The sequence below is a fragment of the Zeus faber genome (assembly GCF_960531495.2).
Source record: "Zeus faber genome assembly, chromosome: 5".
NCBI lineage: Eukaryota > Metazoa > Chordata > Actinopteri > Zeiformes > Zeidae > Zeus > Zeus faber.
The window spans coordinates 35,406,371-35,431,370 of NC_137192.1; the positions used below are offsets into that span (position 1 = coordinate 35,406,371).

The following is a 25,000-nucleotide window of genomic DNA, read 5'->3' on the forward strand; positions in this document are numbered from 1 at the left end:
ACTGAGACACACACACACGCGCACACGCACACGCACACACACACATACACGCACACACACACACATACACACACATACACACATACACACATACATACACGCGCACACACACACATACACACATACACATACACATACACATACACATACACACACACATACACACACACATACACACACACATACACATACACACACACACACACACACATACACACACACACACACACACACACACATACACATACACATACACATACACACACACATACACATACACATACACATACACATACACACACACACACACACACACACACACACACACACACATACACACACACACACACACACACACACACACACACACACACACACACACACAACCACATACACATACACACATACACACACACACACACACACTCTCTTAAAAAGACAGCATGGTCAGCTGACATCTGAGACAGGAAGCCAGGTGATGGACACACTCTGAGAGTGTGTGTGTGTGTGTGTGTGTGTGTGTGTGTGTGTGTGTGTGAGTGAGTGTGGGTACATACATGTGTGTGTGCGTCTCTGTCTGTATCTTCACAGGTTGTTCTGTGTGTGTGTGTGTGTGAGAGACGTGGTGGTGCCTATAGCAGGTATGCTATGTTACAGTCCTGACATTTGTTTTTGTTGTTGTTAATCTCGTATTTGTACATGATTGTTTCTTTTTCTTTTTCTAAGCCAAACGATCTGTTGAGCACGATCTTCTCCACGGTCTTCAGAATAACAGTCGTTCAAAACCTGTGTTTATTTATGTTAAAAATAAATAATGATAGTTTGAGGAGATGTCAAAATGCAGAATGAATGATTTGTTAGGGTTTGGTTCTATGCTTTACTTCATACGGGTTGGTTACAGTACCTCTCTGTGGTTTGAATGTGGTTTGGTTCCATAACTCCATGTTTAAAAAAACCTGTATATACACCGATCAGCCACAACATTAAAACCATTACTAATAACATTACTACTGTGTAGCTCCCCCTCGTGTCCCCAAAACAGCTGTGAGGTGGAGGCATGGATTCCGCCAGACTCTGAAGGTGTTCTGTGGTATCTGGCACCAAGACATTAGCAGCAGATCCTTTAAGTCCTGCAGGGTGGAGGTGGGGCCCCCATGGATCAAGCTTATTGTTCCAGCACATCCCACAGATGCTCCATGGGATCAGACCCTAACCCCACCCATCCACATGATGTAGAAGAAAAGGTGATTCATCAGACCTCCACCTTCTTCCATTGCTCCCTGGTCCAGTTGTGACGCTCACGTGTCCATTGTAGGTGCTTTCAGGGGTGGACAGGGGTCAGCATGGACACTGTGAGCTCCCATACGCAGCAAGCTGCCATGCACTGTGTGTTCTACACCTTTCTATCACAGCAACATTCACTGTTTCACCACTTTGTGCTGCAGTAGTTCTACTGTGCCATCGAACCAGACGGGCTAGACTTCACTCCCAACGTGCATCAATGAGGCTTGGGCCCCGTGACCCTGTCGCCGATTCAGCGGTCGTCCTTCCTTGGACACTTTTGGTAGTAACCACTGCACAGCGGGAACAGCCACAAGACCTGTGGTTGTGGAGATGCTCTGACCCAGTCGTCCAGCATCACAATGTGCTCCTTGTCAAAGTGGCTCAGATCCTTACGCTGCTTCAACACATCAACAACTCACCCTTCACCTGATGCATCATATATATATATATATATATATATATATATATATATATATAACACTATATATATATATATATATATATATATATAATATATAACAGTATATGTATAATAATAATATATGACACTTTATATATATATACATACAGTATAATAATAATATAAAACAGTATATGTATAAATAATAATAATATGTCCCACCCCTTGACAAGTGCCATTGGAACCAGATGATCCAGGTTATTCACTTCACCTGTCACTGGTTTTAATGTTGTGGCTGAAAACATCCTGGGTGCCAATTGTAGTTCTAACCGACAATAATCCATTTCCTGATGTCAAATGACCAAATATTTGAAAACACAAATAGTGTTGTTCTTTAAATATGTTATACAAATCTCAGTGGGGTTTCCTGTTTAATATCTGTTTGATATGTTGTGAAACGCGTTGCATAATAATAATGATAATAATAATATCAATAATAGTTAAAAGTCTCACGGTCTGCGTTCTTCATGGACTGTCTCTTCTGGGACGGTTTGGAGATCACCTTGATCATCCTGCTCTGGAAGGAACCCACTTCCTGTCCGCTGCACAGGAAGAGGCGGAGCAACAGGCGGAAGTGCTTCCTCTTGTCCTGGTCGGAGATGTACAGCGACTTGGCGCAGGCAAACATCTGGAGAGAACCATCAATCAATATGTTCATGGATAAATAGTCTGAATGGGAAAGAATTCTGACCGTAGAAGATTATTTCTCTGCTCCTTCTGTATAAAATCTGCAAAAACTCAGAATTCTTGAGTGGCATCACTGCCTGTTAACCACTAAACACGTCACAAACATGTAGAACTGTGCTGATTAGGTGGCCTTCTGATAGGCAGTGATGCAAGTTTCGCAAACGTTTCGTTCATCGTGAACAAATCTTTTATGACTCAGTCTTCCAAAGCGTGCGTGACTCCACAATTAACAGGAATAGGAAGAAAAAAATAGGCCAAGGCGTGGCACAACTCACATGGAGTGTCCCTCCTGACCATGCCTTCCACCGACTGACCCAAACAGACCGAGAGTCTGAAAACAGATCATTTACGGACTCTGAAGAATTCGAGTTTGAAGAAGGTAAACCCAAGAATCCAGTTTTGATGTTGTAACAGAAAAGGTCATTGTGGTGTGGGGATGGTGTGGTTTGAGCAGCCACACCTGTCCTGGTTCCAGATAATTGGGAAGCCAGGACCAGAGTGGCTACATACCTGTTGCTGGTTGGTTGGTGTAAGGAGCAGCAGGTAAAACCTAGCAGACGCTTTTATCCAAAGCCACTTACAATTGTTCAAACGCTGACGGACGCAGCCATCAGGAGCAATGAGGGGTTAAGTGTCTTGCTCAAGGACACTACAGCATGCTAGCAGGAGGAGCCTGGGATCCAACCAGCAACCTTTAGATCACTAGACCACCAGCTCTACCGCCTGAGCTACCATCCCCTTGTGTCATGACACATGTCCATCTGCTCCTGGCTTGTTCCACCTGGCCCACTCTCTACAATATACTGTGTCTACAACCCCGTCGTCTGTGTCTCTGTGATGGAGGTCCCGGACAACACCACTTGGGTGGGGCGTGGTACGACAAAACACGGTCATTTTCATTATTTATACTAGTATGTGGAATTTGAATCGTTTTGACGGCACCCCCTGGCGAGCCCTTGCAGCGCATGGCACACTAGTATGCCAGTGCTCGGTGGTTGGAAAACACTGATCTTTGGTACGAGCTGGATTGGTGATTCCGCCCCCTTGTGTTCAAAGTATGTAAATGAAAGATGAACATTTAGTTGATGTTGCAACCTACTTTTCAGCTCCGCGATTTGATTGTGTTGGTCATGTTTTTGTCGTTCGTTCGCGGTTAAACCCCTGGCACCCAAAGGCCGATGCGGCTGTCAGGTCCATGAACCACACTGAGGATGTGAGGCCTCTCGGCTTTTCTACGCTCTGCTGTCTCTTCTCCGCCCCCCTCCCTGTGGGTAAATAATCAGTCCGACCAGTGGACGTTTACCGCCTCTTCACAGCCTCCGTCAGCGGACGCAGCTCGCTGAGTCAACAGTCCTCTGTTAAACTGAGCCCTAACTCTCGTCTGGGCAAATAGACGGAACTTTCTGTAACCCAGACACAACAGGAAGCCGTTCATCCTCAGACTCTAGCACTGATCCCATGTCAGCTTTGGCTTTGGGAATAACACCATCGGTCGGACGGTCTGCTTTGTCTGTGAATCCGATCCGGTTTGGGGATGAAAGCCGGAGAGATCGTCCCCGGTCGTTGTTTTCTTGGAACGGTGTTCGTCTCTCTGGTCCAGTGGGTTTTTGGAAGCGTAATGTCTGGGATGAAAAGACCTGGAAGGTTCAGATTCCTGGAGTTTATTTCTGTTCTGTTCTCCAGCTCGTCTTCAGGGCTTGCCTTTTCATCCCGACAAAGCTTTCCTTTTACTCTGGAGCCAGTGTCCGTTCCACGGTGTTCACTCACACTCCGATTATTGGCCTTCCCACTGAGTTTGGAGAGCAAAGAGCAAAATAACAAAAGACGAAGATATTCTCTGTGTTTATCAAGGACAAACATACAATGGGTTTATATGGTGATAATCTCAGATGCAGCCCTTTCCTGTGGTGGTCTGACATTCCATCCCATGCTGAAGCCAGAGATGGAGATGTATAATGAGGACAAAGACAAGATATATCAGGGGTGTCATAGATATGGAGTGGTCCAATCCGCCCAAGGGATGATTTGGGGAGAACGGTGGAAATTATCAAATATATTTTAATTAAAAATATTCAAAATTTATATGTATGTCTTGGTGTGCATTGGCATGAATTATACTGAAGATACAGCTGAAATAATTGCAATCAGTAAGGTTAGGGATAGTTGAGGTCCCTAAGACATTAAGAGCCAATCTATGTGTTTGGTGAAAGGAAATGAAATTCCTAAAATTAAAGACTTTGTATATCTAGCAGAGACAATAAAAAAGAAATCCCTGAAATTAACTTTATTTTGATTCCAACTTTATTAGAACAAAAAAGCATCAAAAAGGGCTGCGTTGGTCACAGACCCCCAACCTGTGTTTAACAAAAGGTAATCTGTGCTCACCTTGTGGTCGGGCAGATCCTCGAACAGCAGCTTGAAGGTTTCCGCCGTCGACTGACACGATGTGTCCAGACACATGTAGCCGCCCAGACGCAAAACAGGGTCTCTGAAAGCTGCTGGACGGAGGGATGGACGGACGGACCGAGGGGGTCGGAGGAGGAAGAAGGGTCAGAAGGATGGAAGCAGGAGATGTAGGGTGACGTGAGGGGGAAGAGGGGGGAACAGAAGAGAAAGAGAAATTAAATTTGTTCTTTACTTTATACAGTATATAGAATAAACATGTACCATCTAATGTAATGGTATGTATAATAATCTACACAAATCTGATCTAATGCAATAATAATAATAATAATAATAATAATAATAATAATAATAATAATTATTATTATTATTATTATTATTATTATTATTATTATTAAGGCTGCAAGCAGCGATGGGACACAGGTTTGAAATGTATCCAAAAAATCCGAAAAAGCAGGAGTTTGTGAAGTTACGGAGCAAGAAAATTACCAAAAAGTCACTAAAAAGGCATGTAAACAGTGCCTTTTTTCAAACATTATATTCAGCGCTTTGGCACGCCCAAACCGTGGGACAAAAACTCAATCTTTTGTCAGCTTTTAATTGTGAAGGGTTCTTGTAGAGGCTTACCAAGTTTGAAGTGGATCCGATAAATGGTCTCGGAGGAGTTCCCCAAAGCACAGCGCATGAAAATGACCAGAAAGTGGCTAAAATGACACCTTTAGGCGATAGTGGCGCCGCCCCTAGCGGTCGCCTGCGCCGGCGCTCCGGTTACTTTAGTATTTTTTTCCTTTTTTTATCACAATGTTCGCCAGAAAAACATCAACAATTAATTCATACGGCCGCGATGCACTCATGGATATAAAAATTTCCCTAAACGAACAACTTTGGGACTTTTTATCCGTGGGAGCAGAGTGGCCGGCGGAAATCCTACGCGGGAACACTCGCAACAACAACTACAACAAAAATGGAGTCGCTGTTCCACGAGCCGGCCCACGGAGGAAGCACCGAGGTAAACGAGGCGGCATTCGGGTCAGAATGAGGACGCAACCTTACCGTCCACCTCTGCCAAGCATCCTTCTTGCTAACGTCCAGTCCCTGGAGAACAAGATGGATGAACTTCGAGCGAGGATTCAATTCCAGCGTGACACGAGGAACTGTTGCGTCCTCTGCCTGACGGAAACATGGCTGACCCCACTGGTGCCGGATGAAGCCATACGTCCAGCCGAGGCCTTCTCCGTGTTCCGCGGCGACAGAACGGGAGAGTCGGGGAAATCCAAAGGTGGAGGCGTCTGCCTAATGGTAAACAACCGCTGGTGTAACGCCAACAACACCAAATTCCTCTCCCACTCCTGCTCGCCGAACCTGGAACAGCTGACCATACTATGCCGTCCATTTTATCTCCCCCGGGAATTCAGCACGGTCATCATTACAGCCGTTTATATCCCACCGCAAGCGGACACCGACGCAGCTCTGTCGGTTCTGTACGATGTGTTGTGCGGATTTCAGAACAGACATCCCGACGCGGCTGTGGTGGTGACTGGGGACTTTAACAGGGCCAACCTGAAAAAAGTTCTGCCGAATTTCCACCAACACATGACGTGTGCCCGTAGGGGAGACAGAACTCTGGACCATTGCTACACTCCTTACAAGAACGGATACAAGCCCGTGTCGCTTCCTGTTTTCGGGAAATGAGATCACGCCGCGATCTCGCTGCTTCCTGTTTACAGGCCTCTGATCGCGCGGGATCTGGTGATGACGAGGGAAGTGAAGCGGTGGACGGACCAATCAGAGGCTGCGCTTCAGGACGCTCTGACTGACGTAGACTGGGACATGTTCCAACAAGTTCAAGTGACGTCAGCGAGTTTACGGAGGTTGTAGTAAGTTTCGTGGCTACGCTCGCGGATGAAATCGTTCCCACGGTGAAAGTTCGGATATTTCCAAACCAGAAACCATGGGTTGATAAATCCATCCGCTGCGCTCTGAATGCGCGCACGGCCGCTTACAACGACGGACTTGTATCTGGTAACATGGACAACTACAAAGCGGCGTCGTACAATCTGCGGAGGGCGGTGAGGGACGCCAAACGGACGTACAGAGACACCGTGGAGCTGCAGATGGAGCGGGGGGACACAAGACGCTTGTGGGAGGGGCTGCGAACAATAACTAACTACAAGAGCAGCTCCTCCCCAGCCACGAGTGTGGACGCCTCCCTGGCCAACCAACTGAACTCCTTTTATGCGCGGTTCGAGTCTGGCAGCAGCACCGCTAGCTCGCCGGCTAATTGGAGTTACACCGCTGGGGACGAGCGCGCACTCTCAGTGTCCGTGCACGAGGTCAGGAGGGCTTTGATGTGGGTGAACACCAGGAAAGCTGCGGCCCAGACGGCATATCTGGTCGAGTACTGAAGACCTGTGCTAACCAGCTAGCTCCGGTGTTCACTACAATATTCAACATCTCCCTGGCTGAATCAGTGGTCCCGTCCTGCTTCAAGAGGTCCACCGTCGTTCCTGTCCCGAAGATCGCCTCTCCAACCTGCCTGAATGACTACCGTCCGGTGGCCCTCACCTCGGTGGTCATGAAGTGTTTCGAGAGGCTGATTAAGGATTACATCTGCGCCTCCCTCCCCCGCACCTTGGACCCGTTGCAGTTCACGTACCGGCAGAACAGATCCACGGATGACGCGGTCTCCCAGGTACTGCACACCACGCTCACGCACCTGGATGGCCAGAAGGGGGCCTATGTGAGAATGCTGTTCATTGATTATAGTTCAGCTTTCAACACCATAGTCCCCACCAGACTGGCTGTCAAGTTGTTGGAGCTAGGATTGAATGCTCCGCTGTGCACCTGGATCCTGGACTTCCTCACAGGCCGCCCCCAGGTGGTCAAGGTGGGGAAGTACATGTCAAGCTCCCTCACCCTGAACACAGGATCCCCCCAGGGCTGCGTCCTCAGCCCCCTACTGTACTCCCTGTACACACATGACTGTGCGGCCAGGTCCAGCTCCCACACCATCATCAAGTTTGCTGACGACACCGTGGTCGTGGGCCTGATCACCGACTGCGATGAGAAGGCCTACCGCGAGGAGGTGGCTGACCTGTCACTCTGGTGCCAGGACAACAGCCTACACCTGAACGTCAGCAAAACCAAGGAGCTGATTGTGGACTTTAGGCGTGGATCACAATCGAGGACGCACGCGCCCTTGTGGATTAATGGGACTTCTGTCGATAGGGTGAGCAGCTTCAGATATCTGGGAGTCCACATCACAGAGGACTTAACATGGACTGTTCATACAGACACTCTGGTGAGAAAGGCGAGGCAGCGTCTCTACCACCTCAGGCAGCTGAGGAAATTCCGGGTCTCGGTGAGGATCCTCAAGTCCTTCTACTCTGGAGCAGTGGAGAGCATCCTGACAGGCAACATCACTGCCTGGTTTGGGAACTGTACTGCCCAGGACAGGCGGGCCCTGCAGAGGGTGGTGCGTTCAGCTGAACGTACCTTTGGAACTACCCTCCCCCCCTTGCAGGAGTTATACACCAGGAGGTGTAGTAGCAGAGCCCGTAGGATCATGAAGGATCCTCATCACCCCAACAACGGACTGTTTCAGCTGCTGCGGTCAGGCAAGCGCCTCCGCAGTCACACAGCGAGAACAGAGAGACTGAGACGGAGTTTCTTCCCTCAAGCCATCAGAACTGTCAATGCTGACCTCACCAGGGGTCCTAACTGAGCCATGCACTAGGCTCCACTACCTACTGTACTGTATGTAGCATACTGTACCACATACTGTATCACTGTTCAGGGTTGTTCGTGATGCCGTATTGCTGCGCCGTACTGTTGTATACTGTGCTGTATTATCCCAAACACTACCTCACACTATTCACATTCACATGCCACTTTAATTCACATGCCACTTTAAATGCACATATCTGTATATACATAGGCATATTCCTTCAACCTATTCCATTTTATTTCAATTTATTTTTTATTGTATTTTATTCTATATAGTTTTTATCTTATTCTATAAGTATTCCACTTACTGTATTACGTTTTAGGAGTCAGTTAGTCGGTCTATTAGAAAGGAATTTTCTACTTTTTATTTTATTTTATTTTTGTACTTTTTCCTAGGACTTATTGTGTGCTATCACCGGGTGCGTTGCATTACATTTCACTGCATATATGTATGGAAGTATGTATATGTATGTGACAAATAAAAATCTTGAATAAAAAAAAAATCTTGAATCTTTAATTCAAGATGGCCGACTTCCTGCTGGGTTTCAGTCATGGCGGCGATTTCATTTATTTTAAGTCTCGTGATGTTACAGTGTGTCCTGAATTTCGTGAGTTGTTGTGGAAAAGGGTGTTTGTTGGGTTTGATTGTTTTTTTATTTTCTAGAAGGTGTGGGCGGCTGTTTTGCCACGCCCATGCAGGGCACCCAGAGGAGATCAAATGCCACAGCGGGACTGACGAGTGGACAAAGTTTGGTGAGTTTGAGTTTCTTGAGGCCCTAAAAAGATGATTGAAAAAGGCTGAAGAAGAAGAAACGGAGCTAAAGCAAGAAGGTCTTGGCCCCGTGCTGTGGGCTCGGACCCTAATAATAATAATAATAATAATAATAATAATAATAATAATAATAATAATAATAATAATAATAATAATAAATAAAATAAAGTAAAATAATAATAATGATGATAATAATAATAATAATAATAATAATAATAATAATAATAATAATAATAATAATAAATAAAATATAATAATAATAATAATAATAATAATAATAATAAATAATAATAATAATAATAATCCACTATCATCAAATTTGATTTGATGTGATTATCCTAATCACTTTAGACCTTATCACATTCTGCAAAATCTCATCAAATCTTTAATAATACACAATAAGAGCACGGAACATCACATTTCCAGTTCCTGTCTGGCTCCCGGACCTTTAGGATGGTCTGCTCCAGTCTTCCATCCTCGGCCGCTGATGTAAACACAGGGGGGCGGGCAGAAGAACCTGGTGGGCAGAGTCACACAACACTGGCACCAGGCGGCAAGAAACTATTCTACTATTCTGACCGACACCTGATCTGTGTATGTGTATTCCTGGGGATCAAACCCTGTCATCCATTTGATACTGAACTGAAATCACAAGACTGTTTTTGGGATCAATTCCAAATCACAGTAACAGGAAGTAGAATTCAGGCCGCCTTGCTCCCACGTCATTATTTGACCCAGTGTGGGAGGGCTTCACAGAGGAAAAACCCGGCGTCCTACCTTCAGGACCCGATGGTCGTGGGCTTGTGTTTGCTCAACTGTACCGCTTCTCGTTGCCGTAGGACTTCTGGGCCACCTTGGCGTGCAGGATGGCGACCCTCTGGTCCTGGTGTGCGTCCTGGTCCGGCTCCCCGGCACCGGACGGGAGGCGGTGGCAGCCCTGGAACCACCTCTCCAGTCTCCTGACAAAAGAGAGAGAGTGCCTGAGAGCCAGCGTCCGAGCGCTGCGGGACATCGCCGGTTGTCCGCGAAAAACCACGACACCAGAGACGCTTCGCGGAGCATTTGCACTCGGGCGCGGCAAAAGGTCAAAGGGTCAGCTGCCGTCAATTTGTGGGAGATTATTAACGCCATCGGAGAGAACCCCCGAATTCCATCCGAGCTCCTCTCAAACACCGCCAACGAGAGGCGTAGTGGTCCCGAGACGTCGTCCATCTCAGGGAGCAGATGTTAGAGACGTGGCAAAGACAAAGTAAAGACACTTTCCAGGCCATCGATTTGGATTTTACCACGTTCGCCGGTGAAACAGCAGAGTTCACACGATGCATGATTCCCAACGATCGGAATGCCAAACAGCGGGGTGCGGGGAGCGGAGGACATAGCAACATAGCGTGTTGCTACGGTAACGACCGCAGCCGCCACATCGCGGCCATCATCCTGTCTGCGGTGTCGCTGTAACGACCGGCCCGACGGGGGGTTGAACCCAGGCTGCGGTTTTGGAATGTTCCTGGTAATGAAGACTGTTGACATGGGGGGGCGGGGGGTGGGGGCCCGAGCCCGTCAGGTGCTTCTGTCCCGGTTTGACCCTGGTACCCTCCTCCCTGCAAACCGTCCTGAAATACATGAGTGTTGTCCTTGTTGGATGTGGTTCAGCGGTCAGGGTTACACCGTGTCGTGCCGTGTCGTGTCGTGTCGGCTTTCGCCGTAAGAGCATCAGAATAAACATGAAACCATATGAAACAACAGAGGAAGAAGAAAACCGAGCGGGACGGTTCGAGTCCCTCACGGTTCACTCTTCCACTCTTCTTGTTTTTGTCTAAAACCCCGGTTGTTCTGGCAGCAGGGGCCTCTCATTTCTCACATCCACAGATGGGCGTGGCCCCTGGACAACATGCACGTGGCTGAGATGTTTTTCTTTTTTTCTTAATGGTTCTAAATCCTACTTCAGGTAGAAAACAGAAAGTGAACACAGGTTTCATCGTCACTGGTGACTCCCCATCCTATTTAGGAGTATTTATTTTTATTTGATTTGAATTCAAGTACTTTAGAAGCTGTGTTCTGAAGTAATTTAAACATTTAATAAACGTTCAAATCACTTTATTTTACTTGATTCTGTAAATGTTTGTCTGGCTCCTGAATCCACATTGTCTCCCATTCGGGTATTTTTGTACAAATACAACATACGTATACATAGCCAGTCATACTACGTACTGCATACTACGCACTACATACTACATACTACATACTGCATACTACATACTACATACTGCATACTACATACTCCATACTACATAATGCATTCTACATACTACATACTATTTATTGCATACTACATACTCCATACTATACACTGCATACTACATACTACATACTTCATACTGCATACTACATACTACATACTGCATACTATATGCTATATACTACATACTACATACTACATACTAGGTACTCCATACTACAAAATACATACTATGTGCTACAAAATACGTAGTACACACTACAGAGTACAGAGTACTACATACTACGTACTATGTACTACTACTACTACTTTACTATTTCTACAATTTATTATTATTTTTTTGTAGGATGTGATGATGATACTTTTCACATGCAGTATGCTACAGTATGTTCTGGACACAGTAAAAGTGTTAACATGCTCACTTGGTGTACTAAATGCTAAATGCCATTTTGGACCCAATACAGTACATGTTTTCCAGATTGAAAACTCCATCCCCCAACTTTGCATTTGTTGTCAAGAGACGGAGCAATGTTCAAGGAAGTCATGTGTTTGATGTCGTGATGAGGTGACGCGTGCGACTCTGACCCGTTGACGAGTAGTTACATTACATTACATTTAGTCATTGATCAGACGCTTTTATCCAAAGCGACTTACAATTGTTCAAACACCGACGGACGCAGCCATCAGGAGCAATTAGGGGTTAAGTGTCTTGCTCAAGGACACTACAGCATGCTAGCAGGAGGAGCCTGGGATTGAACCAGCAACCTTTGGATCACTAGACCACCAGCTCTACCTCCTGAGCTACCATCCCCAGTTAGAACTCCCTAGTTAGAACAAGAGAACCAATTTGATACACATCTCTACAGATGGAGTCGTCCCACGCTGGTCGATACATAGCGACCAGCTCCCTGAAGGTGCTTCCTGAAGGTGCTTCCTGAAGGTGCTTCCTGAAAGTGCTCCCTGAAGGTGCTTCCTGAAGGTGCTCCCTGAAGGTGCTTCCTGAAGGTGCTCCCTGAAGGTGCTTCCTGAAGGTGCTACCTGAAGGTGCTCCCTGAAGGTGCTTCCTGAAGGTGCTCCCTGAAGGTGCTTCCTGAAGGTGCTTCCTGAAGGTGCTTCCTGAAGGTGCTCCCTGAAGGTGCTTCCTGAAGGTGCTCCCTGAAGGTGCTTCCTGAAGGTGCTCCCTGAAGGTGCTCCCTGAAGGTGCTCCCTGAAGGTGCTTCCTGAAGGTGCTTCACTTTCCACCTCATTTTAACGGAGGAAAGCAACATTCTACTTCCACTTCCACTTCATGGATACCTGTTGCTGTTTTTGTTGGTTTTCCCCTGAAGTGAATCTGGCTGTAAAGCTTTAATAAGGACATCCCATAAACACTGCGGTCATGCTGTCTGGATGCCCAGACCCAGGGAGGAGTGGTTGAGCATCACCACCCTGCAGAAGAGACATTCATTCAAGTTCTTTAATCCTTGCACGCACTCTTCTCCACTTTACTCTGCTCTACTCTACTCTACTCTACTCTATACCACTCTACTCTACTCTACTCTGCTCTACTCTACTCGACTCTACTTTGCTCTACTCTACTCTACCTTACTCTACTTTATTCTACTCTAACTCTACTCTACTTTACTGTACTCTAACTTCACTCTACTCTACTCTTCTTTAATGTACTCTACTCTACTCTACTCTACTCTAACTCCACTCTACTGTACTCTACTCTACTCTACTCCACCTCTACTCCACTCTACTTTACTCTACTCTACTCTAGCTCCACTCCACTCTACTCTACTTTACTGTACTCTAACTCCACTTGACTCTGCTCTACTGTACGTTACTGTGCTCTACTCTACTTTACTGTACTCTACTCTCCTCCACCTCTACTCTACTCTACTCTACTCTGCTCTACTCTGCTCCACTTTACTACATCGACTCTGGGCTGGAGGGTTTGAGGGACATTTTACTGGATGTTTTGTTCCTGCTCCATTCAGCCAAACACAGTTGAGTCGCTCTGTGTTGATGTGTAAGTGCATGTGTAGCTGGACGTGCACATCCATTTGGATTAAGTCCCATATGTGTGTGTGTGTGTGTGTGTGTGTGTGTGTGTGTGTGTGCTCAGTCACCAGGGTGACAGCAGGAGACTAAATTAGTCCTTCCCCTCTCCAGAGGTCAAGGGTCACCATGTCAGAGCCCCAGATCCTCAGACCCACCCCTGGTATTTCACACCAGAACACGGGGCACGGGAACACAGAGCCAGCCAAGGAGAGGGTGGAAGATAGAGGGAGAGGTGGAGGGAGAGGTGGAGGGGTGAAGGGGTGGAAATGAAGGGACTTTCTTTCTGCACTTTCACCTTATGAGGGGCGATGTCATGGCCCCAAGTCGCCCACGCAGTAACGCTCTAAAAAGCCGTCATTAGCCCGGTGCCATTAGCGTTTAGCTCGTGGACGTCAGATTGATCACAGCTAAACAGCAGCTGTCAGAACAGAACAGCAGACGCATCAGAGGGTAGATGACATCACATAATAGATTAGAGAACAGGTTAGACAGCAGTCGACTGGTTCCATGACCATGGCCGCCCTGTTGTGGATGACACTCGTCTTCGTCAGACCTCCTTCTTTTTTGTCCGACGGTACATTTGCACACCGAGCACCTGCCGCAGTCCCAGGACCTGAATCCCTCTTTTCGGAGCCTTTTCAATGCGAGCAGCGGTTTCCTCTGTGGATTTACCGCCACAGGACTGTTCTGAACGCCCCCACACGGCCCACTCAGTTGTGCCTGGACGAGGCACAACTGAGTGGAAGTAGTGTTCCATCTGTTACCATGAAGGCTCAAAGTGTTCAGACTGCTGTCGCTGCACGCAACCCCTTAAACACTGGTAAGCATCAAACTATTATTATCAGATTTTTCTACCCATAAGTCACAAAAGTAAGTAAGCAGAACTTTTATTTATACCGCACCTTTTGGAACAGTGACACACCAAAATGCTTGAGCAGACACACACAAACATACGACTACAAAGAGGTGTATTATTAGAAAGCCAACGAAAAAAAAGGTTTTCAGGCCGGTTTGAAAGGGTCGACAGACCAGGCTGATCGGACACTTCCACAGAGAAGGAGCTAAGAAGACAAAGGAGCCGCCGCCCTGGCTTTTCAGCTTGGATGGAGGGACCACCAGGAACCCTGGATCAGAGGATCTGAGGGAATGAGTGGTGCTGCTCACTTTCAAAAGCTCCGTGACGGAAAGTAACTGTGATAAAGTGACATTCATTAACTCAATTATCACATTATTATCCCCTCAAAACCTCTCCACCCCCCCCCCCACACACACACGTCTCCAAACCTCCCGACACTTCCCCAATACCCTCCAAACCCCTCAGAACTTCCCCAGACTCTTCCAAACCTCCCTTAAAAAGCATGGATATAAACATCAAACTATTATTTTTATGATATTTCTTTCCAACCATTAGTTGCAGAACAATGGCTGATGTTATAGCTCCGTATAATTACCTAAAAAGACTGTGATAGCGAAGTTCCACAGAACCCCAAACCTCTCCAGACCTTTCCAAACCACCTCAAACAACAACAAACCTCACCAAACCTCTCACCCCGCCCAGGCTTCTCCAACACCCCCATAACCTACCACAAATCTCTCCAAACCACCACAAACTGCCCCCAAACCTACCCCAAACCCCTCCAAAACTGCAGCAAGCCAAGAGAACCTCTCCAAACCTCCCTTGACTGCCCCAAACCACATCAATCAACCCCAAACCTCTCCCAACCTCCCCAAACTTCCCTGAGCCTCTCCAAACCTCTCCAAATCACCCCAAACATCCCAAACCTCTCCAAACCGCCCCATATTTCCCAAACCTCTGCAAATCGCCCCAAACTTCCCAAACCTCTCCAAAACCTCTCCAAACCTGAACCACTCCAAACCTCTCCAAACCATCTCAAACAACCTCAAACCTCTCCAAACCTGTCCAAACCTCCCCGAACCGCCCCAAATTGCCCCAAACCACCCCCAAACCACCCAACCCCTCCAAACCTCTCCAAACCGCCTCAAACCTCTCCAAACCTCTCCAAACTCCTCCAAAACAGCTCCAAAACCACCCCCAACCTCTCTAAACCTCTCCAAACCGCCTCAAACCTCTCCAAACCTCTCCAAACTCCTCCAAAACAGCTCCAAAACCACCCCCAACCTCTCTAAACCTCTACAAACCGCCCCAAAACAACCCTGAATTTTCCCAAACCTCTCCAAACCTCATCAAACAACCCCGAACCTCCCGAACCTCTCCAAACTGCCCCCGAACCTTCCAAACCTCCCTAACCTCACAAACATCTCCAAACCACCTCAAACAACCCCGAACCTTCCAAACCTCCCTAACCTCCCAAACCTCTCCAAACAACCTCAAACAACCCCAAACTTCCCCAAACCTTCCCAGACCTCTTTTAACCACACCCAACCTCCCCAAACCTCTCTAAAGCTCCCAAACCTCCCCAAATCTCCCTAATCCGCATCAAACCTGATCCATCCTCTCCAAACCACCCCAAACCTCCCCAAACCGCATTAAACTCTCCAAACTGCTCCAAACCGCCCCAAAAACACCCCCAACCTCTCCGAAACCTCCCCAAAGAACCCTGAACCTCCCCAAACCTACCCAAACTTCTCCAAACCACCCCAAACCTCTCTAAACCTCCCTAAACCTCTCTAAACCGCCCCAAACCGTATCAAATCTCTCCAAACTGCTCCAAACCGTCCAAAACCACCCCCAACCTCGCTGAAACATGTCCAAAATAAATCCAAACCTCCCAAACCTCCCCAAACAACCTCAAACTATCCCGAAGCTCCCGAAACGACCTCAAACAACCCTGAACCTCCCCAAACCTTCCCAAACCTCCCCAAACTGCATCAAACTTCACCAAACCTTTTCAAACCTCCCCAAACCTGTCCAACCCTCCCCAAACCTCCCAAAACCTCACCAAGCCTTTCCAAACCACCCCAAACCTTTCCAAACGGCACCAAACCTCCCCAAACTGCATCAAACCTCTCCAAACTGTCCAAACTGCCCCAAAACAAACCCAAACCTCTCAAACCTTCCCAAACGGTCTCATACAACCACAAAACTCTTCAAACTACCTTAAACCGTCCCAAACCTCCCCAAACCTCTCCAAAACTCTCCAAACCGCTCCAAACCTCTCCAAACCGCCTAAAACCATTCCCAAGCTCTCAGAACGTCTCAAAACCGCCCCAAAACAACCCCAAACCTCTCCAAACTACCTCAAACTGCCCCAAACCACCCCAAACCTCTCCAAACCTCTCCAAACTTCTCCAAACCTCCCTGAACCTCCCCAGACCGCACACTGCCTCAAACAACCCTGACTTTCCTCAACCTCCCCAACCTCTCCAAACTTCTCCAAACTTTTTCAAACCTCTCCAAACCTTTCCAAATGCCCTCCAAAGGTTCTGTTGTTTCGCTTTTCGGGTTTAAAGGCTGGGTGTGTTGGTGGGGGGTGCGGAGGAGGTGGGGTCTCCAGGCATGTTCCCCACCCCCCTCCCTCTCCACCCCCCGCCTCATTCCAGCCGTGCGTAAAAGCGCAGCAGGGTCACGGAACGAAGAAAGCTCCGCACATTCCCACGACTCCTCGCGTCCCGGTGAGGATATTCGGGTGGTCACGTCCCGGGGATAAACTACACAGACCTCTACTCCTCAACTATCTCCACCTCCTCCTCCTCCTCCTCCACCTCCTCCCTTTTACCGCGATCCGCCGGTGCGCGTTTCCCCGTCCTACCTGCCGTCCCACCCGGGTCCGGGCACAAGGGCTCCCAGGTGAGTGAGGGCGGGCAGCGGAGCCGGGGCGACCGGGGACACCGAGGGAGGGAGCAGGAGGTGGAGGTCCAGGGAGTCTCCGGGTGCAGGGGCTGAGGGAAGGAGCCAGGAAATGAAATGTGTATTTTATTTTACTCGGTTTACTTTATTCCAGTCCACTTTAATCTGCAGCAAACTGAGGTTTGGAAAGAAATGTTCATTTTGACTCTTATCTTTACTGTTCACAAGAGACTTTAATCCTTAAAATTAACTTTTTAAAGCCACGAGCATTCATGTCGTTTATTTACTGCTGTAAATCGACCCCCGCCCTCAAAATACTCATTGGTTTGGACTCATTGCATCAATATATAAAACGAGAAGATTATTTCAATCTGTAAAACATTTCATCCAGGATTATTTGTTCATTTATAATCTTAATTATTTATCTAAACACAACTAAAATATATGTTTAACACGTTAAAACATTTCCTTTAAACTCATTGGAATGAAGGTTGATTGATTGATTGATTGATTGATATCTACTCTGATTGAAACGTCAAGGTAATATTATTCCAGTTCATAATGATGATATAATTATTTCCCTTCCTCTCCTAACCCTGGAATGGGAATTATCAATTCATATTTTTCAATGTCACCTCAAATTAGCTTTTATTTATCATTTTTTATTAAATTTTATTTTTTTAATTTTTAATTTTCATTTTAATTATAATTTTTATTTAAAATTTTTATTCTTATTTTTATTTTTATTTCCATTTAAAATGTTTCAGTTCAGTGTTTGAAACAGACAAACCTTTCACCTTCATGACGCTGAACTATAATCACTGTCTGTCTGCCCGTCTGTCTCTCTGTCGTTCTCTGTCTGTCTGCCCGTCTGTCTCTCTGTCTGTCTGCTCGTCTGTCTCTGTCGTTCTCTCTGTCTGTCTGCCCGTCTGTCTCTCTGTCTGTCTGCTCGTCTGTCTCTGTCGTTCTCTCTGTCTGTCTGCCTGTCTGTCTGAACTCATTTATTTGGTGGAATTCTGAAGAACATCACTCGTTAAAGAGGAGGTGGTCTAAAAATAGCTGCTTGAAATGTGTGTGTCTGTGTGTGTGTGTGTGTCTGTCTGTGTCTGTCTGTCTGTCTGTCTGTCTGTCTGTCTGTCTGTCTGTCTGTGTGTGTGTGTGTGTGTGTGTGTGTTTGTCTGTGTGTGTGTGTTTGTCTGTGTGTGTGTGTTTGTCTGTGTGTCTGTCTGTCTGTCTGTCCGTCTGTCTGTCTGTCTGTGTGTGTGTGTGTGTGTGTGTGTGTGTGTGTGTGTGTGTGTGTGTGTGTGTGTGTGTGTGTGTGTGTGTGTGTGTGTGTGTGTGTGTGTGTGTGTTTGTGTGTGTGTGTGTGTGTTTGTGTGTTTGTCTGTGTGTGTGTGTGTTTGTGTGTTTGTCTGTGTGTGTGTGTGTGTGTGTGTGTGTGTGTGTGTGTGTGTGTGTGTGATGCAGCCCTGGGTTCACGCTGGTTGCCTGGAGGTGAAGCTTTGTCCAGGCAGCGAAGTCAAGATAGACAGACAGTGAGACAGGCAGGCAGATAGACAGGAAGCAGACGGACATACAGGCAAACAGCCCAGCCGGCAGGGAGATAGACAGACAGTGAGACAGGCAGGCAGATAGACAGGAAGCAGACGGACAGACAGTAGCACCGTTAACATCTGGTTCCAATCTGGATCCAAACAAGAAGCTGTGTGTTCAGAGGGAGGTGGGATGCCAGACGTCACTCCAAACCCCCTAAAGCAGCCAGCCACCCTGCCTCTGCACCTCCTCCACCTCCTCTGTCTGCTCCTCCTCCACCTCCTTCTCCTCCTTCACCTCCTCCACCCCCCCTTTCACCTCCTCCACCTCCTTCTCCTCTTTCACCTCCTCCACCCCCCCTTTCACCTCCTCCACCGCTTCTCTCTGCTACTCCTTCACCTCCTCCACCTCCTGCCACTGCACCTCCTCCACCTCTTCTCTCTGCTCCTCCTCCACCTCCTTCTCCTCTTTCACATCCTCCACCCCTGCTTCACCTCCTCTACCTCTTCTCTCTGATCCTCCCCGCCTCCTTCACCTCCTGCCCCTGCACCTCCCCCACCACTACCCTCTGCACCTCCTCCACCTCTTCTCTCTGCTCCTCCTCCACCTCCTTCTCCTCCTTCACTTCCTCCGCCCCTGCTTCACCTCCTCTACCTCTTCTCTCTGCTCCTCCTCCATCTCCTTCAACGCCTTCACCTCCTCCACCTCCTGCCCCTGCACCTTCCCCACCTCTACTCTCTGCTCCTCCACCATCTCCTTCACCTCCTTCACCTCCTCCACCTCCTGCCCCTGCACCTCCTCCACTTCTTCTCTCTGCTCCTCCTCCACCTGCTTCACCTCCTCCACCTCCTGCCCCTGCACCTTCTCCACCTCTTCTCTCTACTCCTCCACCACCTCTTGAATCTCCTTCACCTCCTCCACCCCCTGCCCCTTCACCTCCTCCACCTCTTCTCTCTGCTCCTCCTCCGCCTGCTTTACCTCCTTCACCTCCTGCCTCTGCACCTCCTTTCTATTCACCTCTTCACTTTACCTCCTCTTCCTCCCTTCCTCCCCTTGTCCTCCCTTCCTTCCTTCCTTCCTTCCTCCATTCCTCCATTCCTTCCTTCCTTCCTTCCTTCCTTCCTTCCCTCCCTCCCTCCCTCCCTTCTGGATGACTGGAGTTCCTCTAGTTCACTCCCATCTTCCTGTAATGCAGCTGTAATGTTATAATCTTATTCTTCTATAATCTATGATCTTATTCTATAACATGAAATGTCCATTTCACTTATTTTTGGTTATTATTATTATTATTATTATTATTATTATTATTATTATTATATATTTTGTATATTATTATTATTATTATTATTATTATTATTATTATATATTTTGATTATTATTATTATTATTATTATTATTATTATATATTTTATTTATTATTATTATTATTATTATAGATTTTGTATATTATTATTATTATTATAGATTTTTTATTATTATTATTGTTGTTGTTGTTGTTGTTGTTATTATTATTATACTTTAACTGAATGGAATCATATTAATCAATAGAATCACAATTGGCAAAAATGAGCAAATATTCGATATTACACAATATTATACAATATAAAAAAAATATAAACAAATATTTACTACCAATAACAATCCGACATATGTTAGGTATCTTCTTTGTGTATCTTGATTTGCCTTTGTTTATCTATGTATTTTTTTGTTATTATCTCCTGGTGCTCCCTGAGGACCAGAGCAAAAGAAAGTTATGTACAACCCTGATTATAATCATATTATAGCATAATATACAATACATATTTATATATAATATATAATATAATGATATAAGATATAAGATCATGATATTGTTTATAATATAATGATAAAATGTATAATATAATGATATAATGGATAATATAACAATATCATTTATAATGTAATGAGATAATGTACAATATAATAATATAATGGATAATGTTATGATATAATTCATAATATAATGATATAATGATATAATGTACAATATAATGATATAATGGATAATATAATTATATTATTTATAATTTAATGATAAAATTTATAATATAATTATATTATTTATAATTTAATGATATAACTATGACATAATTATTATATAATGTATTAATAACCAGTTGTTACCGTCCCTGTGGTCCTCCATGCGCTGTGTCTCTGTATCAGTCAGCACAATGTTCCAGTCATCGATCTCTTTCCTTTTGATCACATTAAAGATAAGCTCAGTAAAAATGCCTCATTATGAAATATGGTTTAGAATCCATTATCATAATAATCACGGTGAACAACTCATCAAAAAATTAAGAAAGTAAAGTATGACGTTTTGTAACATATCTCCCACCTCATTTCATGATAAATGTAATATCATCATTAATTCATTGACATCATCAACATCTTCTAGTATCATAACACATCATAAATATATTTCTGTAAATGTGAAAAATCTTCCAAAATAGTTATTATTGCACCTGTGAAACTACATGAAGAATTGTGCTTAATTTGAAGTTGAAACTCATGAAAATACAGTCCAACAATTAAAACACGACATGGTCAACAATGACTAACTAATATAAACAACAGTTTAGAAATTAAAATTAAATGTAAAACTCCGAAAATGTATTTAAAATTATATCAACAAATATAATACTCTCATAACTATCTAATAATAATAATAATAATAATAATAATAATTAATAAAATGTATGATTATTATACAATTTTATTTATATATATATATATATAATTGTAGAATAATAATAATGACATGTATTCACCTCTGTTAAATGGTCCACAATATTTTCCTGGCCAGTCTTCGCATTATGCATTAAAATAACTGTTGTCGAGAAACGTCTGCTCTTCTTGAAGCTCTGTGTGTTCTGCAAAATAAAAAAATTAGAATAATTCTCAATCTCATCCTCCGTCACAACCAGACTGTCACCTGAAAAATGAAATGAACCAGGTTACCAGGTGTAGAAAGTGTGTGTGTGTGTGTGTGTGTGTGTGTGTGTGTGTGTGTGTGTGTGTGTGTGTGTGTGTGTGTGTGTGTGTGTGTGTGTGTGTGTGTGTGTGTGTGTGTGTGTGTGTGTGTGTGTGTGTGTGTGTGTGTGTGTGTGTGTGTGTCTGTAGATAAGGGGATTGCACCTGCAGGTTTCCCACACACACCTTGGCTTTCTGTAAACACTGCAGATAAAGTTGTATTCACTGTCATTTCTGCAACCAGGACGAAAAAAGCAAGAAGGAACACACAGCTTGTAACACAGCTTGTAACACAGCTTGTAACACAGCTTGTAACACAGCTTGTAACACACAGCTTGTAACACACAGCTTGTAACACACAGCTTGTAACACAGCTTGTAACACAGCTTGTAACACAGCTTGTAACACAGCTTGTAACACAGCTTGTAACACACAGCTTGTAACACAGCTTGTAACACAGCTTGTAACACACAGCTTGTAACACAGCTTGTAACACACAGCTTGTAACACAGCTTGTAACACACAGCTTGTAACACAGCTTGTAACACAGCTTGTAACACACAGCTTGTAACACAGCTTGTAACACACAGCTTGTAACACAGCTTGTAACACACAGCTTGTAACACAGCTTGTAACACACAGCTTGTAACACACAGCTTGTAACACAGCTTGTAACACAGCTTGTAACACAGCTTGTAACACAGCTTGTAACACACAGCTTGTAACACAGCTTGTAACACAGCTTGTAACACAGCTTGTAACACACAGCTTGTAACACACAGCTTGTAACACACAGCTTGTAACACACCGCTTGTAACACACCGCTTGTAACACACCGCTTGTAACACACCGCTTGTAACACACCGCTTGTAACACACCGCTTGTAACACAGCTTGTAACACGCAGCTTGTAACACAGCTTGTAACACACTGCTTGTAACACGCAGCTTGTAACACGCAGCTTGTAACACAGCTTGTAACACACAGCTTGTAACACACAGCTTGTAACACGCAGCTTGTAACACGCAGCTTGTAACACGCAGCTTGTAACACGCAGCTTGTAACACGCAGCTTGTAACACGCAGCTTGTAACACACAACTTGTAACACACAACTTGTAACACACAACTTGTAACACAGCTTGTAACACAGCTTGTAACACACAGCTTGTAACACGCAGCTTGTAACACGCAGCTTGTAACACACAGCTTGTAACACGCAGCTTGTAACACGCAGCTTGTAACACACAACTTGTAACACACAACTTGTAACACACAACTTGTAACACACAGCTTGTAACACACAGCTTGTAACACACAGCTTGTAACACACAGCTTGTAACACACAGCTTGTAACACACAGTTTGTAACACACAGTTTGTAACACAGTTTGTAACACAGTTTGGAAAACATTTTGGAAAACATTTTGGAAAACATTTTGGAAAACATTTTGGAACACAGTTTTTGAAATTTGATTTCAATAAATGAGATGATATTATGTTTGATCGCATTTGATGAGATTTATTTGGATTAGATGAGACTTGATATAATGTTATGAGGTTAGAATACATTAGATTAGATTGATTCATTTTGGATGACATTCAATTTTATTAGATTCAATTGTTTCCGATTAAATTGTATGAGATTAAAATCAATTTGATCAGAATTAATTGGATTAGATGAGATTGGACTGAAACTATGGGAAAGGGTAGTGGAGGCTGGGTTAAGAGGAGAGGTGGGAATCAGCTGCAGTATGGTTTTATGCCAGTAAAGAGTACTACAGATGCAATGTTTGCTTTAAGAACGCTGTTGGAAAAGTACAGGGAAGGCCGGAGGGAGTTTCACTGCGTCTTTGTGGATTTAGAGAAAGCGTTTGATAGGGTGCAGAGAGAGGAAGTGTGGTATTGAATGAGGGAGTGGGGGTGGCAGAGAAGTACGTAAGAGTGGTACAGGATATGTATGAGGGCAGTCAGACAGTAGTAAGGTGTGCAGTAGGCGTGACCAAGGCATCAAAGTGGAGGTGGGACTGCATCAAGGATCAGCTCTGAGACCTTTCTTGTTGCAGTGGTGATGGACAGGTTAACAGATGAGATCAGGCAGGAGTCTCTGTGGACTATGATGTTCACGGATGACATTGTGATCTGTAGCTAGAGTAGGGAGCAGGTGGAGGAGAGCCTGGAGAAGTGGAGGCAGCATTAGAGAGAAGAGCAATGAAAGTCAGCAGGAGTAAGACACAATACATGTGCCTGAATGGGAGGGAGGAGAAAAGCTGAGAATGCAAAGGGTGGAGGTGGAGAAGGCGGATGAGTTCAAGTACGTGGGGTCGACCATCCAAAGCAGCGGAGAGAGGTGTAGAAGAGACTACAGACAGGGTGTAGTGGGTGTAGAAGAGAGTACAGGCAGTGTGGAGTGGGTGGAGAAGAGAGTACAGGCAGGGTGGAGCGGGTGGAGAAGAGTGTCCGGAGTGATCTGTGACAGAAGGGTTCCAGCAAGAGTGAAGGGGAAGGTGTACAGGACGGTGGTGAGAGCAGCCATGTTGTACGGTTTAGAGGCGGTGGCACCGCCTCTAAAAGGCAGGTGGATGAGGTGGAGGTGGCAGAGTTGAGGATGTGGAGGTTTTCATTGGGAGGGACGAGGATGGACAGGATTAAGAATGAGGACGTTAGAGGGACAGCTCAGGTTGGACAGTTCGGTGGAAAAGTGAGAGAGGCCAGATTGAGATGGTTTGGACACGTATGGAGGAGAGATGTTACATTGGGAGAAGGAGGCTGAGGGTGGAGCTGCCAGGCAAGAGGAAAAGAGGAAGCCAAAGAGAAGCTTGATGGAGGTGCTGAGGGAGGAGATGCAGGCAGGTGGTGTCAGGGAGGAAGATGCAGAACACAAGGTGTTGGAGGCAGATGATCCACTGTGGCCACCCCTAACGGGAGCAGCCCAAAGAGGAGAAAAGAAGATGAGATCGGATTGGATTAAATTAGATGTGTTGGTGCTGTATTCTACAGGGAAATATTTTTTACTACTCACTTGATTTTGACCTTCTCTCCTTGTGGTGATTTTCATAACTTTCCTTCATCTAGAGTTTCCTCGGCATCTAAA

General features: G+C 45.5%; 2 protein-coding genes across 5 annotated transcripts in view; one reads left to right on the forward strand and one right to left on the reverse strand.

The window, feature by feature from the left end:
- rbpjl (recombination signal binding protein for immunoglobulin kappa J region-like) overlaps window positions 1–10,344 on the reverse strand; it is a gene marked incomplete at both ends in the record, with an annotated part of 19,979 nt that extends 9,635 nt beyond the window's left edge. The window contains 5 exons of the mRNA XM_080001192.1: window position 1; window positions 2,198–2,372; window positions 4,817–4,929; window positions 9,779–9,849; window positions 10,154–10,344. The exon at window position 1 is cut by the window's left edge and continues 137 nt beyond it. Coding sequence (XP_079857318.1) covers window position 1; window positions 2,198–2,372; window positions 4,817–4,929; window positions 9,779–9,849; window positions 10,154–10,344 — 551 coding nt within the window. The remainder of the gene's footprint in view (window positions 2–2,197; window positions 2,373–4,816; window positions 4,930–9,778; window positions 9,850–10,153) is intronic.
- A 6,823-nt stretch (window positions 10,345–17,167) lies between these two features.
- The window catches only part of matn4 (matrilin 4), a 29,422-nt gene continuing 21,589 nt past the window's right edge, over window positions 17,168–25,000 (forward strand). For all 4 annotated transcript variants that reach the window (XM_080000648.1, XM_080000647.1, XM_080000649.1 and 1 more), the window contains exon 1: window positions 17,168–17,383. The gene's annotated coding sequence lies outside the window, so the exon portion shown is untranslated. The remainder of the gene's footprint in view (window positions 17,384–25,000) is intronic.